The sequence below is a fragment of the Coloeus monedula genome, assembly GCF_965178545.1.
Source record: "Coloeus monedula genome assembly, chromosome: 7".
NCBI lineage: Eukaryota > Metazoa > Chordata > Aves > Passeriformes > Corvidae > Coloeus > Coloeus monedula.
In genome coordinates, this window is record NC_138787.1 from 8,624,997 (window position 1) to 8,646,003 (window position 21,007).

At 42.8% G+C, this 21,007-nt stretch overlaps 2 protein-coding genes across 2 annotated transcripts in view; one reads left to right on the forward strand and one right to left on the reverse strand.

The window, feature by feature from the left end:
- MFSD6 (major facilitator superfamily domain containing 6) overlaps positions 1 to 6,680 on the forward strand; it is a 30,021-nt gene extending 23,341 nt beyond the window's left edge. Inside the window, exon 7 of the mRNA XM_082284598.1 lies at positions 2,347 to 6,680. Coding sequence (XP_082140724.1) covers positions 2,347 to 2,529 — 183 coding nt within the window. The 3' untranslated portion in view covers positions 2,530 to 6,680. The remainder of the gene's footprint in view (positions 1 to 2,346) is intronic.
- A 74-nt stretch (positions 6,681 to 6,754) lies between these two features.
- Positions 6,755 to 19,799, reverse strand: NEMP2 (nuclear envelope integral membrane protein 2; the record flags this gene model as incomplete). Its single annotated transcript, XM_082284828.1, has 9 exons — positions 6,755 to 8,054; positions 10,051 to 10,227; positions 12,441 to 12,666; positions 13,310 to 13,424; positions 14,137 to 14,230; positions 15,215 to 15,287; positions 15,461 to 15,689; positions 17,218 to 17,333; positions 19,670 to 19,799. 9 exons carry the CDS (start codon positions 19,797 to 19,799, stop codon positions 7,832 to 7,834), a joined length of 1,383 nt encoding a protein of 460 aa, XP_082140954.1. The 3' UTR covers positions 6,755 to 7,831.
- Positions 19,800 to 21,007: the final 1,208 nt, after the last annotated feature.

A 21,007-nucleotide genomic window follows, 5' to 3' on the forward strand; every position in this document is an offset into this window, starting at 1 on the left:
TAATTTTAGCTGCTTGAAAACCTTTATAGCTCTGTAAATCTGTTAGTACCTGGCAGGTATTTTCTATCAGCTTGTAATAAAGGTGGACTTGTGACACAGTAGTTGAAATACTGCATGAAATAGAGTTGTTTTCTATGTATAGTGCAGCAGGAATAACTAGTTTTGCAAGTAGTGTCTTCCTGAAGATGGTAGGAGAAGACGACGCATGGAAAGGGACTCTGTTTTATGGATTTGGATATATTTGTTTACATTTCTTTTCATATTAGTTGGAATGTGCAGGTTATGCATTTTGCAAAATTTACAAGGTGATAATTGAACATGAAGATGCACAGCTGCTTAACAGACTGTAAGATTATTTTTATTTAGTTTTGCTTCCTTAGATGATGCTGTCAGACATCTGAATGGTTGCTGTGTGCCAGACAGCTACTGACTGGATACAGAGCCTTCTTTTCAAATGAAGTTAATCTCTTTTTTACCTAGTTACACCAGATAAGAGCCATCCCGGGACTTAAAATATCTGGTGGCTGGTGCTTACTGTGCACCATTCCCCTTCTGTTCAGTCTCTCCCCAGAACAGCTTGTACTAGCTTCCTCAGTGGTTGTATGGGCTTGGATCTTGAACTTGAAATGCTCTGGCCATGTCTTTCAGACTGGAGCTGGAGCACTGCTAAGCCCAGTAGGGAAGTGCTGTCAGTCAGGGTTTAGAGCAGCACGGTCAGCCTCAGCTGCTGTGTTTACCTGTCTGGAAGGAGTGGGTGAGGTTCATTCTTGCACCCAGTAGGCGTAAACACAGAAATGCTTTTTCCTCAAGTGCTGTCTTTAGCAATGGGTAATTTGGGATATGAATGTGAATCAGCAGAGCAGTGTGTAGGAATTTCACCTGGTCACCTGCCTTTCTTACTTGACTTTATTCTTGGAAATGTGTTACAGGCGTGCTTTAGATTGGTTGGGGTTTTTGTTTGGTTTTGACTTTTCCAGAGACAGAGAATGTGAGCTGAAGATATCACAAGGTCTCTGACATCAAAGTAACGTCTCCAAAGAAACTGCTCAGTTTCCTGCTGCAAATGCCCTCAGGGTCTTGGTTAAGCTGCCTCTGTTAAATCAGAGAAAAAAAGTTATACAGAACTCAGGCAATGAACATGGCAATAAAATAATGTTTGGTCGGTGTGTGGTGTCTGAGAGTGGTTTGTCCAACATTGTTGGACACAACCCAGCTGCTTCCCTGAGCACTGTGAAGTGGCCAGAAGGGCTTTTGTGCCTGTTCTCTATGGCATATGGTCTCTTCATTATGTCTTTCTTCCTGTAAAAATACAGTGCTGATCTAAAAGTACTTATTTTTGATGTGCCAAAATTCAGTGGACCTCATTGTATCATTTTCTTCAACATGTGTATTCTCCAGAATTTCTCATCCCTGTTTCAGTGCTCCAAGAGGACAAACTTGTTCCAAAATATTTCAGATTTTGTGCTTGGTCATTTACTTTAGGCTGATGATATTAAAATACTGAAACTAGAAAAGGCTGTCCAGGTCTCTTACTAAATATATTAAATAGTTTCCTTAAAATGAAAATAGATCATTTGGAAGGAGGGTTGGTGCACAGAGAATTAGTGACAAAAATGATTCCTTCTTATTTCATAAAGATTTTGGATCAGTTTTGCTTCTGCTTGCTTATACACATACTAGCCTTATTCTCTGTGCTTCAGTGCAAAACAAAAAATCATAGGCAGTGCATCACCTTCTAATGAAATGTGTTAGTGTGCAGGTTTGCCATTTCAGCCCTGGGAATGTAACTGGTGTTTAAATGTGCTCTTATGTTCCCTGGTAAGGCTTGTTTGAGAAGATTGGATGGATTTGTACATCAGTACAGCAAAAATCCTGCCAGTCAGGAAGTCTGAGCAGTATCTTGGGGAGGGAGGGATCAACTGAGAAAAATGGTATTTAAGAAGCATTTAAGTGGGAAAAAAAAGGGTATTTAAGTGAAAAAAAAAAAAGTTATAGAGTTACTTAGTCAAAAGAATTATCTTGTCTAAACACTTTGAAGTCCAGTTAATTGTTTTCTTCCCCTTGAAACACAACAAGTTTGTTTTTTGCATGCTTCTTGGGAAAGTGCAGTTAGGAAAAGAGATGGAAGGTAAGCTGCTGTCTGCTTGCTATTAGTGTCATCTGGATTTAAATGTACTACTTTTGCTTTGCTGCTTTACGTTTGACTTGTTATGTTGTGGGCATTCAAAGCAAGTGCTTTGTGACTTTCCAGCAGTGCCTGAATGCATCTGGGGGTGTGCCAGGGGGGGAGAGTGTCCTGAGCGTTCATGGTGACTTTTGGCATGCAATCCTTTCCCCTCTGTCTAGAAAACCAATGAGAACTGCAGTGCTTCGTCAGCCAGCTCAGCAAGACAACCCCAAAATCCGACAGATTCTGAGCAGTCCAGAAATTGTTCGGCACCAACACCTACAGCAACATCAGATTCTCAAGCAGATGGCAACCGTGTTGTGTCGGATCATGATGCTCAGCCTGCTGCTGCAGGGCCCTGAGATGCGCTCATCTTACCAAATCCAGTGCATGGAATTCTGCTTCTCACATGGGAAATGCTGGAGTAGGAGCTCAAGAGTAGGACTTCCTTCATCTTAACAATCATAATGTGATGCAGTGCAAGCTTTTAACTATATAAAGAATATTCATATGACTACACAGAGCAACATGAGCAGGGAGGCCAGAAGTTCGGATTCTTGAGGGAAGTGATGTGGCCGGATATGATGGTAGGAAGAATTCTCGGCTGCTTTGCTAAAGCTGAGTCAAGTGCTATGAGATTTCTTTGCAATCTGTAGAAAAAAGGGAGTTCACTCCTCATTTGTTGAGGCACAGAGTGTCTGACTTGCTTGGATAATTTTTTTTCCTTAAATTTATTCCCAAATCAATTAAGAGAGACACTGAGTTTCCCTGAATAGTCTATTAGAAAATATCAGATCCAATAATTCTAGGAATGTTGTGAAACTGTCTCTGGAAAGATGTCTCAGAAATAGAGTAGCTTAAGGAAGTGTATCCTAATATTACAGTGATGGATTAAGTAAACCACATACATATTCAAAGAATATGTTTTTGAAGCTAATGTTCTCTTGTTTGAGATAAAGGTTTAGTTCTGCAAAGCAAAGGTTTTGAACTGGCCTTTTAGTGCAACACAAAAGCTGGAGGAAGGCTTCTGAAGAAGTTACCCTCTGTGCTTGCAGCCCTGCAGTTGGGCATAAGGTTGTGTGCATTTGGGTAATTTTAGTTATTGAGACAAGAATCTTTGATCAAGATTGCACAGCCTGAGACTGATCAATGGTCTTTTTGGGGGTTTTATTTCATTATCTATACAAGGGTTTATTTAATGCAGTGTAATTACTATGGTTATTTATTAAGAAAACATTAAGCTTTAAGTGCCTAGGGAAGGTGGGGGGGGTAGGGAGGAATCACCTAAAAATCTTAATGTTTAGGATTATAGGGGCAAAGTAGTGGATGCAGAAGTCGAGTAGAGTGAGAGATTCTCAGGAGGAAGCAAATGTAACTCAATTGCAGTGTGTTTGGGAAGTTACTTTGCCCAATGTCAAGACACTGGAGGACTTTGGATTATGTTTTGTTAAGCTTCTTAATACTGTCTGCAGCCAGCTCGTGCTGGTGCATAGTGAAAATTGCTGCTGGAGGGAAATCCTTGGGCTCAGGGAAGAGTCGGGGGGGTTTAGTCAGGATAGTGTTTTGGCCCGTTTTCTTAGATGAACAGCTGGTTCCCAGGAGATCCTGAGCACTCAGCTCCCATGGGACTGAGGGAGCACTGCTCAGCTGCCCTCCTGGAAGTGAGATGTGTGTGAGGTGCCGCTGTGGGACCGTGGTGAGCCAGAGGTAAAGCCAACCAGAGCCCAGAGTCAGGGAGAAGAAGGTGGCAGCAGCTGAGCAGGGAAGGGGTGCACAGGTTTATCCACTTTGACATCTGTTAGCTTGACTGAAGGGGTGTCCCATAGCTGTGCTTTAGCTGTGCTTTTAGAACAACCCATGTTCTGGCAGTGCCTGGGACCAACACCATAGACGATAAAAAGAAACATCAATGACTAGCCACTTGTTACTTTTTTTGCACTTGAACTTAAATGTACTGTACTCACATAAATCCTCATGACTTGTCTAAGTGTCCTTTAAAATCAGAAATGTATTTATTGTATGTTTGTATAACTTGGGGGAGAACTAAAGACTGAACAGGTGACAGGACAGAAGAATGCTAAAAATCATCTTGAGGCTAACCAACCATTTGTTGAGTTCATGCTGTACGGTGTTACCTCAGCTGCTACTGCATAGCACCTGGATTGTGAAGTGAAGAGCTTGTACACTGTGTTTACACTTCAGAATTGTGTATTTGAAATGCCTGCTCTTTTTGGAATTGTATAGTCATTCTATGTTGCAAAATGGACATGTACACCTGGATTTTGATATTTGTGAAACTGTAAAAACTGTGGTAAGAAATATAAAATATCCATAACATATTTAGTAGTATCAACATGAACTTTTATTTCATTTGCTCATATTACAATGTCAGCAGTGAACATAACCTGAAAAACCTGAAGTGAAAATAATTCAGTGATAATGACCTTTTATTAAAGTCACTGGAGGATGCTGAACCAAGAGCCTGGGAACTACTCTTGCACTGTGTTAAAACAGTATTTCATAATAAAATCTGACTGTAGGCACCAGTTCCCTTCTGTCGTGTGCAGGGAATGTGAGGGACACAAAGCAATGTGTGCTGTAAACTGGTCGATATGGAAGAGTGCAGGGCATCACTGTAAACACTACAGAGAAAAGTGTAACATCCTTTGTTCAGGGAGAAAGGCTTTTATAAGCGCAATGGATTAACGCCTAGATTCTGTTCCCAGATTTTCTAGCTGAACAGTGGACAGTACTTAACAATTGTTTCAGTAAGGCTGTGTCATCTCCACATATCACAGGAGCACTGTGCAAGTGAACAGGGCTCCAGTGACAGCAGCTGGTTTTGGTGGTTTTTGTTTATGAAACCCTTCCAGTGTTGGAACAGGCTTGGGAGGATTTTTAAGGTCACTATTAGCTACCCACTAAGGTAGCCATCATCTTTCTCATGTTGCTGCCATTCTGTCTTGCATGCATTTAGTCATTTCATGCTCTACTTTGGATAGTGTTTACCCATCCCTGCCAAATGATGGATCTCACAACTACATACAACATGGGTTGATTTTTATTTCTAATTTTTATTGCTTTTAAACTTTCTTCCTTGTTTGAAGTAGGTTACCTGGTATTCTTCTAAAACATATAATTACCTAAACTGGGGAGGCTTTTCCATTTAACATATTGCTTAGGTAAAATACTACCTTAATGTATAATCTAGGCTGTTGTATGTAAATACATATTATGTACTTATATAGTACATATATGTACTTACGTACTTCCATATTATGGAATGATAATCATCACTGCCTCACTAAAGAGAGGACATCCAGAAAAACTGTGTGTTTAAGCTCAGACAAATCTGATTTTCTTCCTTGGCCTCAAATTACATGGATGGGAGTTCTTGGCTAACTATGAAGTACACTGAAAAAAACCTGTGTATTTTAAAACATGCAAGAAACATTGACTTCTTTTTGAGTATCCTTTGCCTAATCTGTAATGTTTTTAAGTGCTCAATTTTCATGATGGTGACAGGGAAAGATTAAATAAATCTTCATTTGGTCTATGGTAATTGTTCAGGGAGGAGTTTGAACCCTTCTCTCAAACCATCCAAGATAATGAGGCTTTCCTCCATTTTCACAACTGCTTGTTGCTACTGCCAGAGCCTCCCAAGCCAAACCTGACTTCTAGAGTGTGAGTGGCAATTTAGCTGTGGATTTGGTAGCAGCAGCCTCCCTTAGGGGTGAGTCTTGCTGCTAGTGGCCTTCCTATACAGAACTCTTGCTCTGTTTTTGAATGTTCTTGACTTAACAGTGAGTGCATTTTGGATCGCCTGCTTGACAGGGCTTTTCTCTGCTAAACATGCTATAGATTCTGCACAGGTACTTATCATTTTATGGCACTAAAGGGTGTTAAGTGTCTCTTCACTGTAAAATGGAAGTGTTCTTTTTAAACTGAAGCAAAGCTGAAGCAATATAAAGAAGGAAAGACCACGTAAGTAAGGCTTAGGGCTTTCAAGCACCAACTCTTGAGTCCTTTGTTACGCAGAGGAGCCCTTGGATTACGGTACGGCCACACTTCTTAGCACCGTTAGAGGTAACGGGTTTTGTCCCTGGTGCAGCGATGGACAAGGAGAACCCAGGACAGCACCTGCACTGCTGCAGTCACGCTGCACCACTAGGCATGTTACAGACACCCCATTAAAGTAGACAGATCCCAGTCTCACATGTCCTTCTTGAGCCCCAGCTGCTCCCCATCGCTCACAGTTCCTGGTGAGTTTGTAAGATCAGATGGTGACAGAATTAATGGTCTTTTGTTTTCTGCAGTTTGTAAGACAGTAAAGGAAAACAGCGAAGTGAGAACAGAAGAATATAGGGAGGGATAGTCTAAAGAACAAAAGAAGGAAATGACATCTGCAGGTGGATGAACTGAAGTACACACTCTACTCCCTAGCCTAGGACTGTGTAATACATACACTGACAGACACGTGACTGCCTAAATTTTTCTCCCTGGTCTATTTTTTCTCTCCACATACCTCCTGTGAGAAGTCCCACAGACAGCTGAGAAAGGAAAGGTAAAAGCCAGGTATCCTCCCTCATTGTTTTGCCAGGAAGTACTTTCTGCATCTTACTGAGTGAGCAAACTACTGAGTACTCCGAGGCCAGTGGAGCTCTGTGTGGGTTATCTGCATTCCCAATTCCAGGGTCACAGCAGCACTCTGACCCTGCTGATAGCAGTTTCTCCAAGCAGCTGAAACTGCCTCAGCCTTTGTGGTCTTTTCTGGGCTCTTGAGAGGCCTGGAATGGACAGCAGCACCCATCTGAGGTAAGTTGACAGTGAAACTGAAGGCAATAGCAAAAATGTTTGGGGATGGAAAACATCTCCTAAACCCTCTGCATTGTCAGAGGGGGAGAAGCAGAGGGCTAGAGGAAGGTTTAGCAGATGGATCTGTACAAGCAGGAAGACAGTACATAAATAAAGATTTGGAAAGAACAAAATGCAGTACAGCTACAGCAGAGATCAAGAACAGAATAATATGGGCAGAGGGTGAAAAGTCAGGCAGCATTCTGAGGGGTAAGGGGAGCTTAAAACTAAAGGCAGAGGCAGGATGAAGCTAATGGACAGCAAGCCCAGCCAGAAGAGGAAACAAACCTCCTTCAGCTGCATTAACTCTCTATGCAAAGTCTCACGAACAATGAACACAGTTTATCAACACTCTGACAGCATTATCGGAAATGTTGACACAGAGGGTACTTAGTAAAAGGAGAGTATTAAAAATGGCTTTTCCTCCCTCTAGTGCTCAGCACAGAGGACTTGATGATGGAAAGGGCCAAAACATTCTGTTTTCTAGAGGTAGTATCCTTGGTAAAACAAGGCATCCTGGTGGACAGGCTGCCACCAGTACTTGCCTTAGGAATACACAATGTTTGTCTTCCCCAGTGAAAATACCAATAGCATGAGATTCCTCTTCACTTGAACAGCCCCTATGAGGGCTTCCTTCTGTTGCTCTAATCAGGTAACATTGGTGATACAGGAAACAGTTTTTTCAAAAATCCTTCTTTGTCCATGAGCAACCACAAGAAAAGGCCAAGTGTGAGTTCTCATTCTGTATCTTCCCTTTCTAGGACAAGAGTGTTTTCTGTCTTTCTAAATTTTTTTGTTATTTCTCAACGCTCAGAGCAGCTCAGTAGCATATGGAAATGGAGTTTGTGTATGCATTTCATTTTCATTCTCTTCATCTTCATGGATGGAATTGTCTGGCTCATCTTGCTCGGACTGTGCCCCTGTCTCAAACAGCTGCTCTTCCAGGAAGGAGCTCCCAATGCCATACTGCTCATCATGCGCCTTTGTTTCTGCAGGTGAGACGTGGGGAGATCCCAAAACAAAAGCTGCAAACCTGCCAAATTTTTAAGAGGAGAAGTGATCAGCTGAGAAATTAAAAGAAGAACTACTGTAAATGCTAGGGGTATTGCTATTTAAGCAGGAATGTTGTAAGGACATCCCCACAGGCAATGCAGATGAGGGGAAGTTCCAGTAACGGATGACAACAACCCCAAAGATCGGTTTTTCTGGCTCATCTTTTCAGTATTTTCTGTAGAAGTAACTTTTGCTCTTCTGGAGACCATCTGCAAAGTCTTGTGACTAAGCAAGAAGATCTAACTTTGTTTTCACATCTTGTTAGTACTTGTGGGGTAATCCAGAGTAAGCATTTGTACAGTGGGGTAGTTGGTACTCTACATTCTAAAAATAAATTCAAGCTGTAGCATATTTGGGACAAAGGCTGTAAGAATTCAGGTATGTTGATACTGCTATTGAAAGGAAAAAATGGCAAGAATTCTGCACTCCTACATTGTGGTGCAGTCACCTTGCTGCTGGTGCTGCGTGCACACTGTGGGCAAGCTGAGCTCAAGTCTTCCCAAAGAATTCCTACCTCTGCTGAACCTGCAGCTGCAGACTGGGAATTCTGCAACTGCTCCAAGAAAATGCTGAACTGGAAGTGTGGCGGAACAAAGCATGAACTCAGCACCGTCCCTACACTTCAATTTGCCACAAATCTTACTTTCAGTGGGCAACTCCATTGAGGAGAGAGAACAGAGCTGGAGGTTTCTGGCAAGTGTGTGGGAACAGACGGCAGTTCTGACACCTGGGTAAGTGTCGACAGCATCAGAGAAATGTATGAAAAAGGAAATGCAAGCTACATTCTGGAGTTCTGGTAAACTGATCAATAATTTACATTTCAGACTTAACATTTCTGTGAGATGAATGTCATCACCTCGCTGTTCTTGGAAGCTCTGTTAGTCTAAATGGGGAACAGGTTTGCCTTGGGATGAACCACTGTCTGATGCTTAATGGGAGCTGGGAGGGGTTCTCCAAATCTGATTGCTGTTGGTTCTTCTTTTTATTTCCCTATTCTCAATTAGTGAACAGTTTATAACAACTCTATTAATGAAACGATGGCTAGAAAATACTTGTGTCTCAGTTGTTTTGTACGTTTGGTGGTATTTAGTTGTACAACAGTAAGCTTTCACTTTTTATCTTTCCATCATGCTAAAGCAGGCAAGCAGCTTAGAAAGTAAGACTGTTTAACAGTAAATCTATAAAACCTGGTAGAGAGGCTGTCTGCGTGCCAATCCAAGGAAGATTGGACTGGGGCTCCTTTAAAATTGTGACACTTGGTTCTGTGGCAAGGACTAAGTCTTTGTGGCTGGCTAATATATGAAACTCTGCTTCTGATATCTTTAAGTTTCTGTTTTGATGGGAATACACTGTTATGATTAATTTTATATTCTGCAAGATTTTCTGGCTTTGCTTGATTGACCCTGACCTATATTTGTCTTAAGTTTATCTCTTAAGCTATACATGGCACAGCTCTTCTACCTGTTCTACTTGCTAGGTGCAAGTATTGATTTCTTTCTCTGTATTCTTAGTCTTAGTTAATGATACTTCAATAATAGGATTCCCTGACTGTGCAGGTTTGCAACTGGAGAGCTTAATATAGGTAATGTTTGAGTATGTATCTTCACCCTGCTCCAATTCTACGCCATAGAAAAGGGCACTGCTCTAAAACCTGAAGGAGGGCAATTTCACTGGTTAGAGAGCCACCAGGGTCACTGCCAGAACTTACAGAGACACTGCAGGAAGCCTTTAAGTTCTATGACCATGAATAAGCTGTGAAGGGCTGCAAACTCCCAAGAGTAATTTGTGGTCAGGGAGGAACAAACAGAAGTTTAATTCCATCAGCGAGAAATACCCTTGAGAGGTGTGGCTGCAGTCCTGAGTAGGATATGCAAGATAAACACACCTGGAACAGTGCCTGAAGTGGCATTTAGGTCTGCTGTGTGCCAGTGTCTGTGCAATGTGTTTCCTGTTTTAGAGGAGCCAGGTTTTCTTACCTGTGTGGAGCCTGGAGTTTGGACACAGCTATCCATGATGGGAAGTCAGGGCTCCTGCAGAATGAGCGCAGCTCCTCCAGAGCTGTGATAGTTTCACTTTCACCTTGTTCTCGATACTCCTCTTCAGTAAGGTATTTAAACACCAGTTTTTTTGATTTGAAGTGATGCTTCATTTTTCTAGAATGAAATTACAATAATCAGTATTTCTGAAGTCTTCTGGCACGTAATTATTATCTATGTTAATGCTATTAACATGCATTAATCACCTCTATCCTTTTAAGAGAATAAGCTGCATTCTTACATTTGAGGACAAGGTATGTAATGTTTGCTAGCCTGTTTACCTGTCTTAACCGAAGCTGTAGAATTTCACATGATATTTAATAAGCTTCAGATAAGCTTTAGATCAGGTTTTTATTGTGTATGCATGGACTAAAATCTCACAGAATTAAAGAGATGGCTGCTTGCTCAGCCATTTTTAGGTGCAAAATGCAAAATGTGTCTGTGCAGAGACATGGGCTGAATCAAAACCCAGTCTGCATATGTTACTTCAAAGATAAGCAATGCTCTAAGCCTGTTGTGAGTTGTTCATGTTGTTTACTAGATTGCTTCTCTTAAATCTTACTCTAAGTTACAAAACTGAGTAGTCTGAGGCCAAAATGTTTACAATCTGATGGTTTTTTAGCTGCTGCGTAGTGATGTATAATATAATTAGATATAAATTAGAAAGTGTGCCATGTTCAGTTCCCTTCTGTCGACTGCTTTCAATTTAAATGTTGTGATGAGTTAAGATAAGCAAGGGCTGGATGCCCATAAAACTTTCAGCTCTGTATAAAAACACCTGCTCCAACATCAGCAGCATTCAACTTTCTTCCTTATATCCCTTTAAAGCAGAGAACTGTAGCCGTTATTTAGGTCAAACAGTGAAGGGTCTTGCTGGCTCAGTGAGATCCACTGTTCTTAAAAAGAAATACCGCAAGATTCTAAATTATTTTGATATATTTGCTGCTCTGAACTGTGTATCTGGCATCATGGCCTCACACTTCGGTGCTGTGGCATACGGATTTTGAAACAGAGAAAGAAAACAGCCCTTATCATTCTCCTAAGAGAGATTTGTAGAGCTGTATTTCTTTATAGAAGCATCAGTTCATGAAAACCAAAAACTAAGAACCACATGAAGAATAAACTACAGTGTTTCAGAGTAAAGCAAGTGTGTTCTGTGAACTTGTGGCCACATACTGGAATCATACTGATTCCAGAGTTTTCTGAACCTGCTTACAACAGGTGCTGATCTTACAAGTTGCTTTTGAAACAGCTGGTACTCCTCAGCTGCAGGCAAAAACTGGTCTACAACAAATGATAAATTCTACCTAAAATAGAAAAGCTTCAATTCAGTCCCCACTTCAGCAGGTAAAAAGGAAAGAAAAGATCAAAGCAGTATATTCTTCAAAACTAAACAATGTGTAAAAAAAAAAAAAACAACAAAAAACCCAAATTATTTGGTTTGTATTATTTTGGTTATGCCAGTTCTAGCCTTTGCCTCATCCTAATTCTCTGCGGTTCAGCAGAGTCCACAGCTATGGAACAGTCTGTACTAAAGACTCTGAACCTGGATGCCATCCATCACTGAAGGTAGAAAAACAGATGTAAACTGGCAGGGCTTTTTAGAATCTTCATTTGAGTGTTGTGCTTGTGCTAAAACATGCTTCAAATTCAAGGATGAGCAAACACATTGTTCCTGTATTGCTACCGAAAATACTCAGCAAGTTAAGGTCTATCTACTGCAAGCAGTTCCTTTTCCAAATCCACAATGTAAATGGGCCTCTAGGAATACAGAGGAGTATCTCCATAGTTCTAATAGATTGCTTCCATGTACAAGGTAACAACCTTGGAAAAATAAAACCAATGGAGAACACTGTTTCTGTGGAAATGTGATGTTAGTCTGAACTCTATTCAACCTCCAACTGTCACTTTTCAACAGCTACTTCCTTGGTGTGGTACACTATTTTATCCCTAAGATTCCATATGAGTTCCCTGCAGCTTCTCTCACTACACGTCAAACCAAGGCAGTATTGCTGCAGTCTACTCAATCAAACAGAAACGTTCTGGTTACCATATGCTGTGCACTAGAAGGTGCTGCTACATTTGTCCTTAAGAACACAGTCACTCCATTATCCATAGAACAAAACTCATGCTTAAAACTGCCAAATGGAAAATAATTCCTGTGCCTCGGGTCCTGAAACCTTTCCTACTGCAGTTTTACGTTTGGCAAAATTATGAACTAGTACCAGAAATTCCTAAATCATGACTGAAGAGCAGAGGCTTTTTTTATTATCAGTTTCCAGTATTTCCTGGTGCTCCCAGGACCTGGACATTCACAAATAGACACAGACCTGGCAATGTGACAGGCAGCACCCAGGGGGTAACACAGGCCTTTGGAGCAGAGGCTGACTGCTATGACTGCATATGCAACCTGAGGGATGGTGACACCACAGTAGATCAGGACAAAGGCTGTTAACTGGAGCGTCCATGTGAACAAGGTTATGCTGAGCTCCGTGGTCAGTGGCCCATGCTGATAGGAAATGGCAAAGCTGGTAATCCCAACAGCCAGAAAATACCCTGTAGATACAGAAAAGGACATGGAGAAAAAGAAGCAAGCTACACCTATAAACTACTTTGCTTCACAAAGCTTGCAGCTGCTGTGAAGTGTAGCCTACTGATTCTTGTGTTGTCTTACAGATAACTGCATGATGTTTTATGTGCTTTGTACTTCCAAAGTGTGCAAAGAGTTCACAAGGTTATCTCTGAACAGCTTTTAGCCAATGCTGTGGGCTGCACGTGAGTTCTCCTCATGTGACCATGTCGAGGCAGGTGCCAGATCAATAGGTTTGTCAGCCCCTGCAGCCACATCCCATTAGCCATGTGTGCATCTATTTCCCACAACCAGCAAAGTGCAAGCCAGAGGAGCTGCCCTTTTGCTCTTACAGGGAAAGTATGTAACAGCAAATCAATGAACTAATAATGCAGGCAAAATCTGCTCTTAGAACTAGTCCTCTGCATCACACTATTTATTTAATGATACAATGTGAGTAACGCTCATTTCAGTGGATTAGGAACCTTTAGAATGTTTCAACATCTACGGCTTAGGAGAAAATAGAACTCCATAAATGAGTCACTTGATTGTCTTTTTTTATGGGCAGGTATTCATCTGACCACTAAATTAAACCAAAATCTGCAGGACATTTCTTGGTAATTTTCTTACCCAACAGGTAGTTTCTGTGTTCAGACCACAACCACTGCACATTCTCTTTGAAGCAATAAATAAAATAGAGAGAGGCCATCCAGGAGCCACTCATTAAGATCCAGAAGGTACTGTGCTGGAAATTTAAAAAAAAAAAAAAAAAAAAAAAAAAGGAAAGGAAAAAAAAAACTTCATCAAAAAAATTCAAGTCAGAATCAGGACCATTGTTTCCAAAGGAACTCACAGGCAAAAACAGATGTGAAATTCTTTAGAGCTACAGGGTTTACGATCTGCATTGAGACTTCCACTGCACAATCCTCTGCATGCTACAACAAAACAGTGTCAATTCCAAGCAGAGCAACTGCATCTGTATTTGTGTATCATGTCCCAGTGTTACAGTGTAATCCTGCTGCACTGTGTTCCCAATTAACATACCTCAGCAATATTATGGGAATGCACAGGCTTCGTAAAAGTAAAGGAAAAATTCACATCTGCCTTAAAATGAATTGTCTTTGGTGAGTGGAAGAGAATGTGTCTCAGATGCCACTATATTTTTATTTAGATTGATTCACAGATTCAAAGGTAAGCTTAGCTCCAGTTCAATAAAAATAATTTATGTTTCAGAATGAACTCTTCTTGTATATCACCAATCTCCTGTTCAGTTTAAACTCAGGAAGAAGCTAAATAGAACTTGGCTCTGACCTAACTAAATTTACTTGATGCAAGCAATCCTGCAATCATTTCAGTGCAGTTACCTGGCCACAAAACCAGAACAGAATCTGGCTCTGTACCTTCACTTCTGGTATTATGATGATGACTATTATTTTGTTTTATAAATGTAGATTTACCCTTGGAATAAACCTTTTAAGTGTCAACAGGACAAAGACTAGCAGAGCAAGAGCACCCAGTATTATTCCAGAAAGGTAAAAGAACTTGGCACTCCTGTAAAGAGAACAAGAGAGAATATGGTGAGAAGTACAATTTGTAATCAGTTAAGATGCCAACATTTGTAAAAACAGCAGTGATCTTCATTAAGAACTTAACTCTGCTGTAATTTAGAGGTGTAATTATATGGTTAACAGGCCCAGTTCAGATATTAAATCTGTGTAAGGAAAAATTCCCAATAGATACTTAAGGTCACTGGAGTTGTTACAGGTTAGGAGACTGTGCTGCGGATTTTTAAAACTCCTGCTACTTCTGACTGCATTGACCTTCTAGTTTCTAGTACACAGAAGAAACTGAAATAACTAACATGGTTCTGTACTGCAAGAGAAGTTTTATTTTAATTTAAAATGCAGAAAACCCTCCACAAACCCACAAGGTTTTTTGCCTAAGCATATGCATTTATAAATTCCAACTTACTAATTCACAGTTAATGCTATAAAACCTATGACTGCTCTGCTTGTTTTAGAGGTGCCTCCTGACAATTATTTTGTGACTCACTTTGCTTTGAAGTTGTGGGCCACTTATTTTGCTATAACAACTGAGTATCCTCCCTTACATGCTATGTAAAACGTGCATCAGAAGAAAGGTTGGCACAAAGGTGGTGGCAAAAAGGCCCCAGATGACTTCATCCTAAATATTTTCCCCCACTGATAATCAGCATTATTTAGCATTCAGCTACCCTCAGTGGTGAACAAAAGTGAGAAAAGACTTTTCTGATCCACACACTTGCTCACTGAGGATTGTCTTGGTGTCCCCCAGTGCAGGAAGCTTGGATACAAAAACCCTAACACAGCTAATTGATAAATAGAGTTGGGCACTCCAAGGTATGTCACAATCTGTCCAAACACAAGTGGTATGAGGAAGTTTTAAATATATATTCAGTCTTATTTCACTTTCCCAAAGAACTGCCTCTTTAGCTTAGCAAACAGACCAAAGATGCACAGGCTTTGGGAAAGAAGCTCAAAAGTAGCTAGTACTCACCTGCTCAGGCTGTTTGCAAAATGGAACAGAAAAATTCCAGCTACAAACAAAAACAAGAGCTTTCCATCTAGCACTAAAAAAGGGGGAAAGAAATAGAAATTGACTTTAGACTAATTCAATCTGAAATGCTGATCATATAAAATATCAACAGAAAAGTCCCAAGCTTCTTACAGAAGAGATGGTACATTCAGTAGCACTGGCAATACCAAGCTATCTGTAATCTAAACCCAAAGATTTGGTACTTACTTTCTCTTTTCACCCTCACAGTGTACGGTTCAATTTTGAAGGGTTGTATTTTGAAACAAACATCCTCTCCATATTGTTTTATGCTCAGAAAAGTTTCTGTACATGTCTCTGCCTTCCAGAGGATTTGAACAGCACATGCAGCAAACTCAAAAACAGTTTCTGAATTCCGACAGTTGTTTTTTTCTGAAATAGGCTCAAACCGGAACTTTTCTCTGCTGTTAACTTTTATCTAGAAACAAAGAACAGAATACACAGAGAAGTAGCTCAGAATCACTGTGGGTTTTTGTTTTCATGAACTATATCGCATATAAGCCATGCATGTGGTAATGAAAATCAATCTCAATAGTTTAGTCTTGGTTATTTATATTATGCAAAGATTACTTGTTTACAATTAATCACCTTACGAGGTAATTCAGAGAACTCATCGGCAGCAAAGTTCAGTGGAGGGAACTCCATCCATCCAAAAGCACAGTGGGTTTGGTTTTACTGTGACACTTGCCCACAAATTTTTTAAGAAACCAGTAATATCTGACTGACCACATTTTCTTTTGTGAATGTTCATACCCCTCCTCCTTCCCCTCCCGAACCATAACAAATTGGACTTGCTTTTCTTTATCATGTAATCTTCATGTTGGGGACACAAGAGGGATAAGGCAAATAAAAGATAGTATAACCAGAAATTTAAATAGAAGCACATTCCTGTTGGGTATTTGGGGTTTTTTTGCTGGTTCCCAGTGCCCTCCCCCACCAAAATGGTAGAAGATCTTGTCCATCTTCTAAGTTGCGATGATTTTCCTGAAGACTCTGATACATTGTGAGCTCTTCATCGGAGCCCACTAGACAAAAAAGACCCATCTGCAAAAAAGTGATGCAAGGGGTAATAAACCAGGTTTGTACTGGGAGAGGAGACAATGTGTCAGCAAGCAATTTGTTGTGGAAAAAATCTGAACTTCCTGCTTTTAAACATTGACTCCAGGAAAGTTTGTGTGACTGATGGAGGGTTTTACCACCTGAAGCCTGCTACCATTCATAAAATCATCTGCAACATGTTCCTGAGGAAAATAGTCCTGGGAACAGACAAAGAGATGTTCCTCTTTCTTTTATCTGAGAGAAAAGTCCTCAAACAGAGTCAAAATGGAACTGTGCCCTTCCTTTGTCTGGAGAAATACTTCCCAGGAAAGAAAAGGAACTATGGAGATGGTTAGCTCATTCCTTTAGCTGTTACTGCTTCCACTCTTGAAGAGATTTTTACTTGCTTCAAACTAATCTCTAAATGTGTTTCTTGTAAGATGACCCTCTGTTAGTCAGGAAAACAAACACACTGCTGCTGCTGTTTGTTCATTAGTCACAATCTAACGAGCCTTTGGTTCCTACACTTCGGTATGCTATGGTGAGAGAGCCTCAGAACTGCATTTAGTCCTCAAATTTAGAAGTTCCATAAAGGCATTTGGTGACAAGCAAATTTGCAGAGATTAACACTGGTTCATCAATAGAAAAGGTGTGCAAGAAAATAACACACAGTCCTAAATTAATGTTTATGTGGCACCATCATGCTCTAAGCCTGGCTGACATCCTTACAGTAGAGCCCAAACCTCTCTGCATGCCAACTGGAGGCTCATAATGCTGCATTTTTATCATAGTCCCAACTATACACCACTTGAACTATTAATTACATGGAGATGCTGCCCTGATCTTGCTAACTGGCCATGTGGTTTGCTGGGAAAAGCTCACATGGAGCACACTGAACGGCCTCTTACCTGGAGAGTTGACCAAAGGTACTGTAAGTGAATGGTTCTGTTTTGCACATAGCAGTAACAGTTTTCATCCTGCTTCTGGATGACATCCATTTCCTGCAATAAGCTGCAGTTTTTACCTGGGGGGGGGGGGGGGGGCCAAAAAAGTTAATTTTAAGCATGAGTCAAATACAAATGTCTGATTTCAGTCCATTTCATTGTTGCAAATGCTGAAACATGTTCAATATGATTTAGATGAAAATTCAAATTGGACTTCTAATCAAGTCATTTAGGCTCCAAAGTACACTGCAACACCTTTGGAAAAAAAATAACTAGGGTGGTATTTTTAAAAAATGTAATCCAGAAAAGCTTGGCTTCAGCATCAGTGTTTTGATGGCACTGGAACAGGGCCTCTGGGCCAAATTCACTGCCAGCATGTGTGGGTGTAACTCCACCAGAGTTCCCTGCACCACTGGTGAATGCAACTGTGGGAGTCTGAGCAGGTAAACAGACTTACAAATTAACATAGTCATTTAGCACATGACACAGCTGCTGATCACAGAAGTCATGCTCCTCTCCCTCGGAAATGTTTCTAATGTTAAATAACACAACTCTTCTTTTTAGAACATTTTTTCTGCTGTCACAGTCCAGCCACAGCATGTTATAAGGGAACTGCACTGACAGCTCACCACAAATCATTGAATTAGGGATGTGAATTGTTCTAACCCTCCTGAAATGTTAGTGAGCACCTAGGATCTTTAGAATTAAGATTGCACTTTTGAGCAGAAATGGACCTAAAAGACTAATGGAGCAAAGTTTGAATAACATACATTCTGATCTATACACATGCGTAAAACATACCCTACAGTGCATTACCACAGTGTTTCAAGAACATGATTAAAGAGAAGAATAAAGGAAATAATTACACATCTGAACAGAGGGACTCATCTGGCTTACTGAATAGAAAATGTAGGTCTCAGCCAAGCTCAGTTATAACTGCTAATACACTGTCATGCACGCAGAGCAGCAAAATGGGTATGTGCAGTCTCAATCCAGACAAGGAGATGCTGTTTGCAGGTAAAAACCTGTTGTGCCTCTATAAGGAAGCTGAAATTAAGCTAAATTATATTTTAACCAATTTAGTTAAGCCAATGAAATATACTGTGTGGATGTTCTTACTTAGGTTTATTATAGCATTGCAGAATTATTGTCCACACGTGATCCTACTAAATTGGTTTAACTTTAAAATTTGGGCATTTTTCTTGTGGAAAAAATAACCAGCTGATTAATTTTCATCCACGGCAAATCCAGTGGGAGGGAGCACAACCACTCAGCCAAGCGCTGCCTGTACCTTTAGACAGGCACTTTCACAAAAGTCGTCGGATGATGCTGCAAAAGGATTATTTGTCACTGAAGTGCTGCCGACTGACGCAGCAAGGAGGTGAGGCTGGGCACTACCCAGGCCTAAAACCAAGATAATCCAGTAACAGGAAATGACAATACCCTGCTAGCAGGGCCAAAACACAGCCCGGAGTGTCCACACCTTCCCTGAAGGGCATCTTAGCATCTCCTGCCACTATGGATAAACTATCCACCCATGTCAGAGGCAATGTCATCCACACGCAAGGCTAGCAAATGTTTTCTTACTACCCATAGTTTTAAGGCATTTTTCTTGGGGAAAATAATCTGCTTGAAATGTTGCATCGCTCCATAGAGTGAAACAACGATGTTACAAAAGGAGAGATGCTTCTGAACAGGTAACTCTGAGGCAGTGGGCAGGTCTAGCTACTGGGAGGACACACAGGTAGAGTACCTCGCAAATTCTGAGACTGCAAGCAAAGAAACTTGAAATTATAAGGCATCAGCATCTGCTGCAGAATCCGGAGGATGCCCAAGACTCGAGAACGTCAACGCAAGGAGGCAGCCGGTTCTCGAGTTCCATATTGCTACTACAACTGAGCACAGCCTTTAGGGGTTTTCCTGTCCTCAAATATGTTAATAAAAGATCTGTTCTGCACTCGACGCCCCTGACCCGAGCTCCTGAGAAAGCCAGAGGGAGTCGCACACGCAGAGGCAGCTCCCGGCCCCGCCGCTGAAGTGGGAGGGACGCGCCCGCCCTCTGTGCGCCGCGGGTCCTTTGTCCGTGCGGGCTCTCCCGGGCCGGCTCCCCGCGCCCCTGCCCCACCGGGGACGGCACGGGGCCGGCTTGTGGGAACCGAGCTGCGGCGGGACAACAGCGGGACACGGCAAAGCGCCTCAGGCCGCCGCTGCCCTGGCTCCGCTGCAGCTGCCGGCGGGGCGAGGCAGCGGCTCCGGCCCGTCCGCCGGGCAGCGCCATGTTGGGTGGCAGCGGGAGCGGCGGGGCCCAGGGACAGCGGGAGCGGAGCGTGTCCCCCGCTCCCGAGGGGATGGGGCTGAGGAACCCCGGCCTGTGAGCACCCGCCCTGCCCCGGGGGCGGGAGGGGACGGGCAGTACCTGCTGGCGGAGCCTCCCCGCTGCCCGCGGCCGCCCCGGGCAGCGCCAGCCGGACGAGCAACAAGAGCAGCCCCGGCCCCGGGCGGGCCCACGGGCGCTGCCAGCGGCGAGGCGGCCACGCCGGACCCATGCGGCCGCCGCCGGCTGCAGCCTCGGCCCTCGCGGCCGGCGAAGGGCGGGGCAGGGGCGGTGCGGCCCCGCGGGCCCCGCTGCCCGCTCCCCCCGCAGGGCGTGAGCCGCCCGGGGCCGGGGCTCCACCCGCGGCGCCCAACGCTTGTGCGGGAGCAGGCGGGAGCAGCCCGTGCGGGGGCTGAGGGGCCCGTCTGGAGTGTGACACCCCGCCCTCGGCTTCTATTACGCCTTCCCTGGGGTTGAGAGGGTGCGCTTAGAAAGAAGGAGGAAAACCATCGAACGTAACAGCTCAGGCAGAGCGTGTCCCTGGATTGTGATCTCGGCAGAGCGAGAGCATTGGCTGCCCAGTAAAGGTGTAAAGTGGTTCCAAACCAAACGTGGACAGCTTATGACATTTGCAGACCTCAACCAAGGCAGTCACCCAGCTGAACGGGAGGCAGAGGATGTTGTCCTCCTTACACACGCAGTTCCCAGCCCGAGGGAAAGGCCGAGTCAGGTCACCAGGGTGCCGGCAACCAGCGGTGGCTGAGCCAGACATTGAACCACACATTAATCAGACCCTCTGTCCACACAGAGGACTTGCCTGAGCGAAGTGTTGTTAGATGCTGTGACGGTGGTGAACATCCACAGCTATTCTGTATTTTCTGGGCAGCAACAAAGAGAGCCTGGAGCAGGCACCGTTCCCCTGTCAACCCTATGGAGGAGACGTGAGCGAGGTCCAACTCAGCTCAGTCCCCGCTTGCTCATTGCAGCCGTTTTAGATCACTCGTGAGTCACAGTCAGCAGTCAGGGGTGGAAAGGGCTGGAGTTTTTTTCCCTATTCTATGAAAATCAATAAACACAATTTTGCCAAGGCATTCTGCCATCGCTGTTGTCTATTTTTATACTGAGCCCTACATTTGGCTTTTCCAACCTACTTGCTTTGCTTCAATGCGTTCCCTTCCTTGTTCTTAAAACAATGCCACTTCTCTGCGTGAAGGTTGCTCTTAGTTTTGTTTTTTGATTGTTTAGGGCTGTATCCAACTTCTGGGGGTGCCAGGATGGGCTCTTTTAACACCTGAAGGGTGCTGCCCACTGCCTCGCACCTTGTCGCGGCGCTTACATCTGCAGGGAGTGGGTGGTGCAGGGCTGTGGCTCTCCTCGCCTCACCTCCTACGCCCGCTTGGTGCTGGCTGGGCTCGCATCTAAGTGTGGATTTTTCCTTGC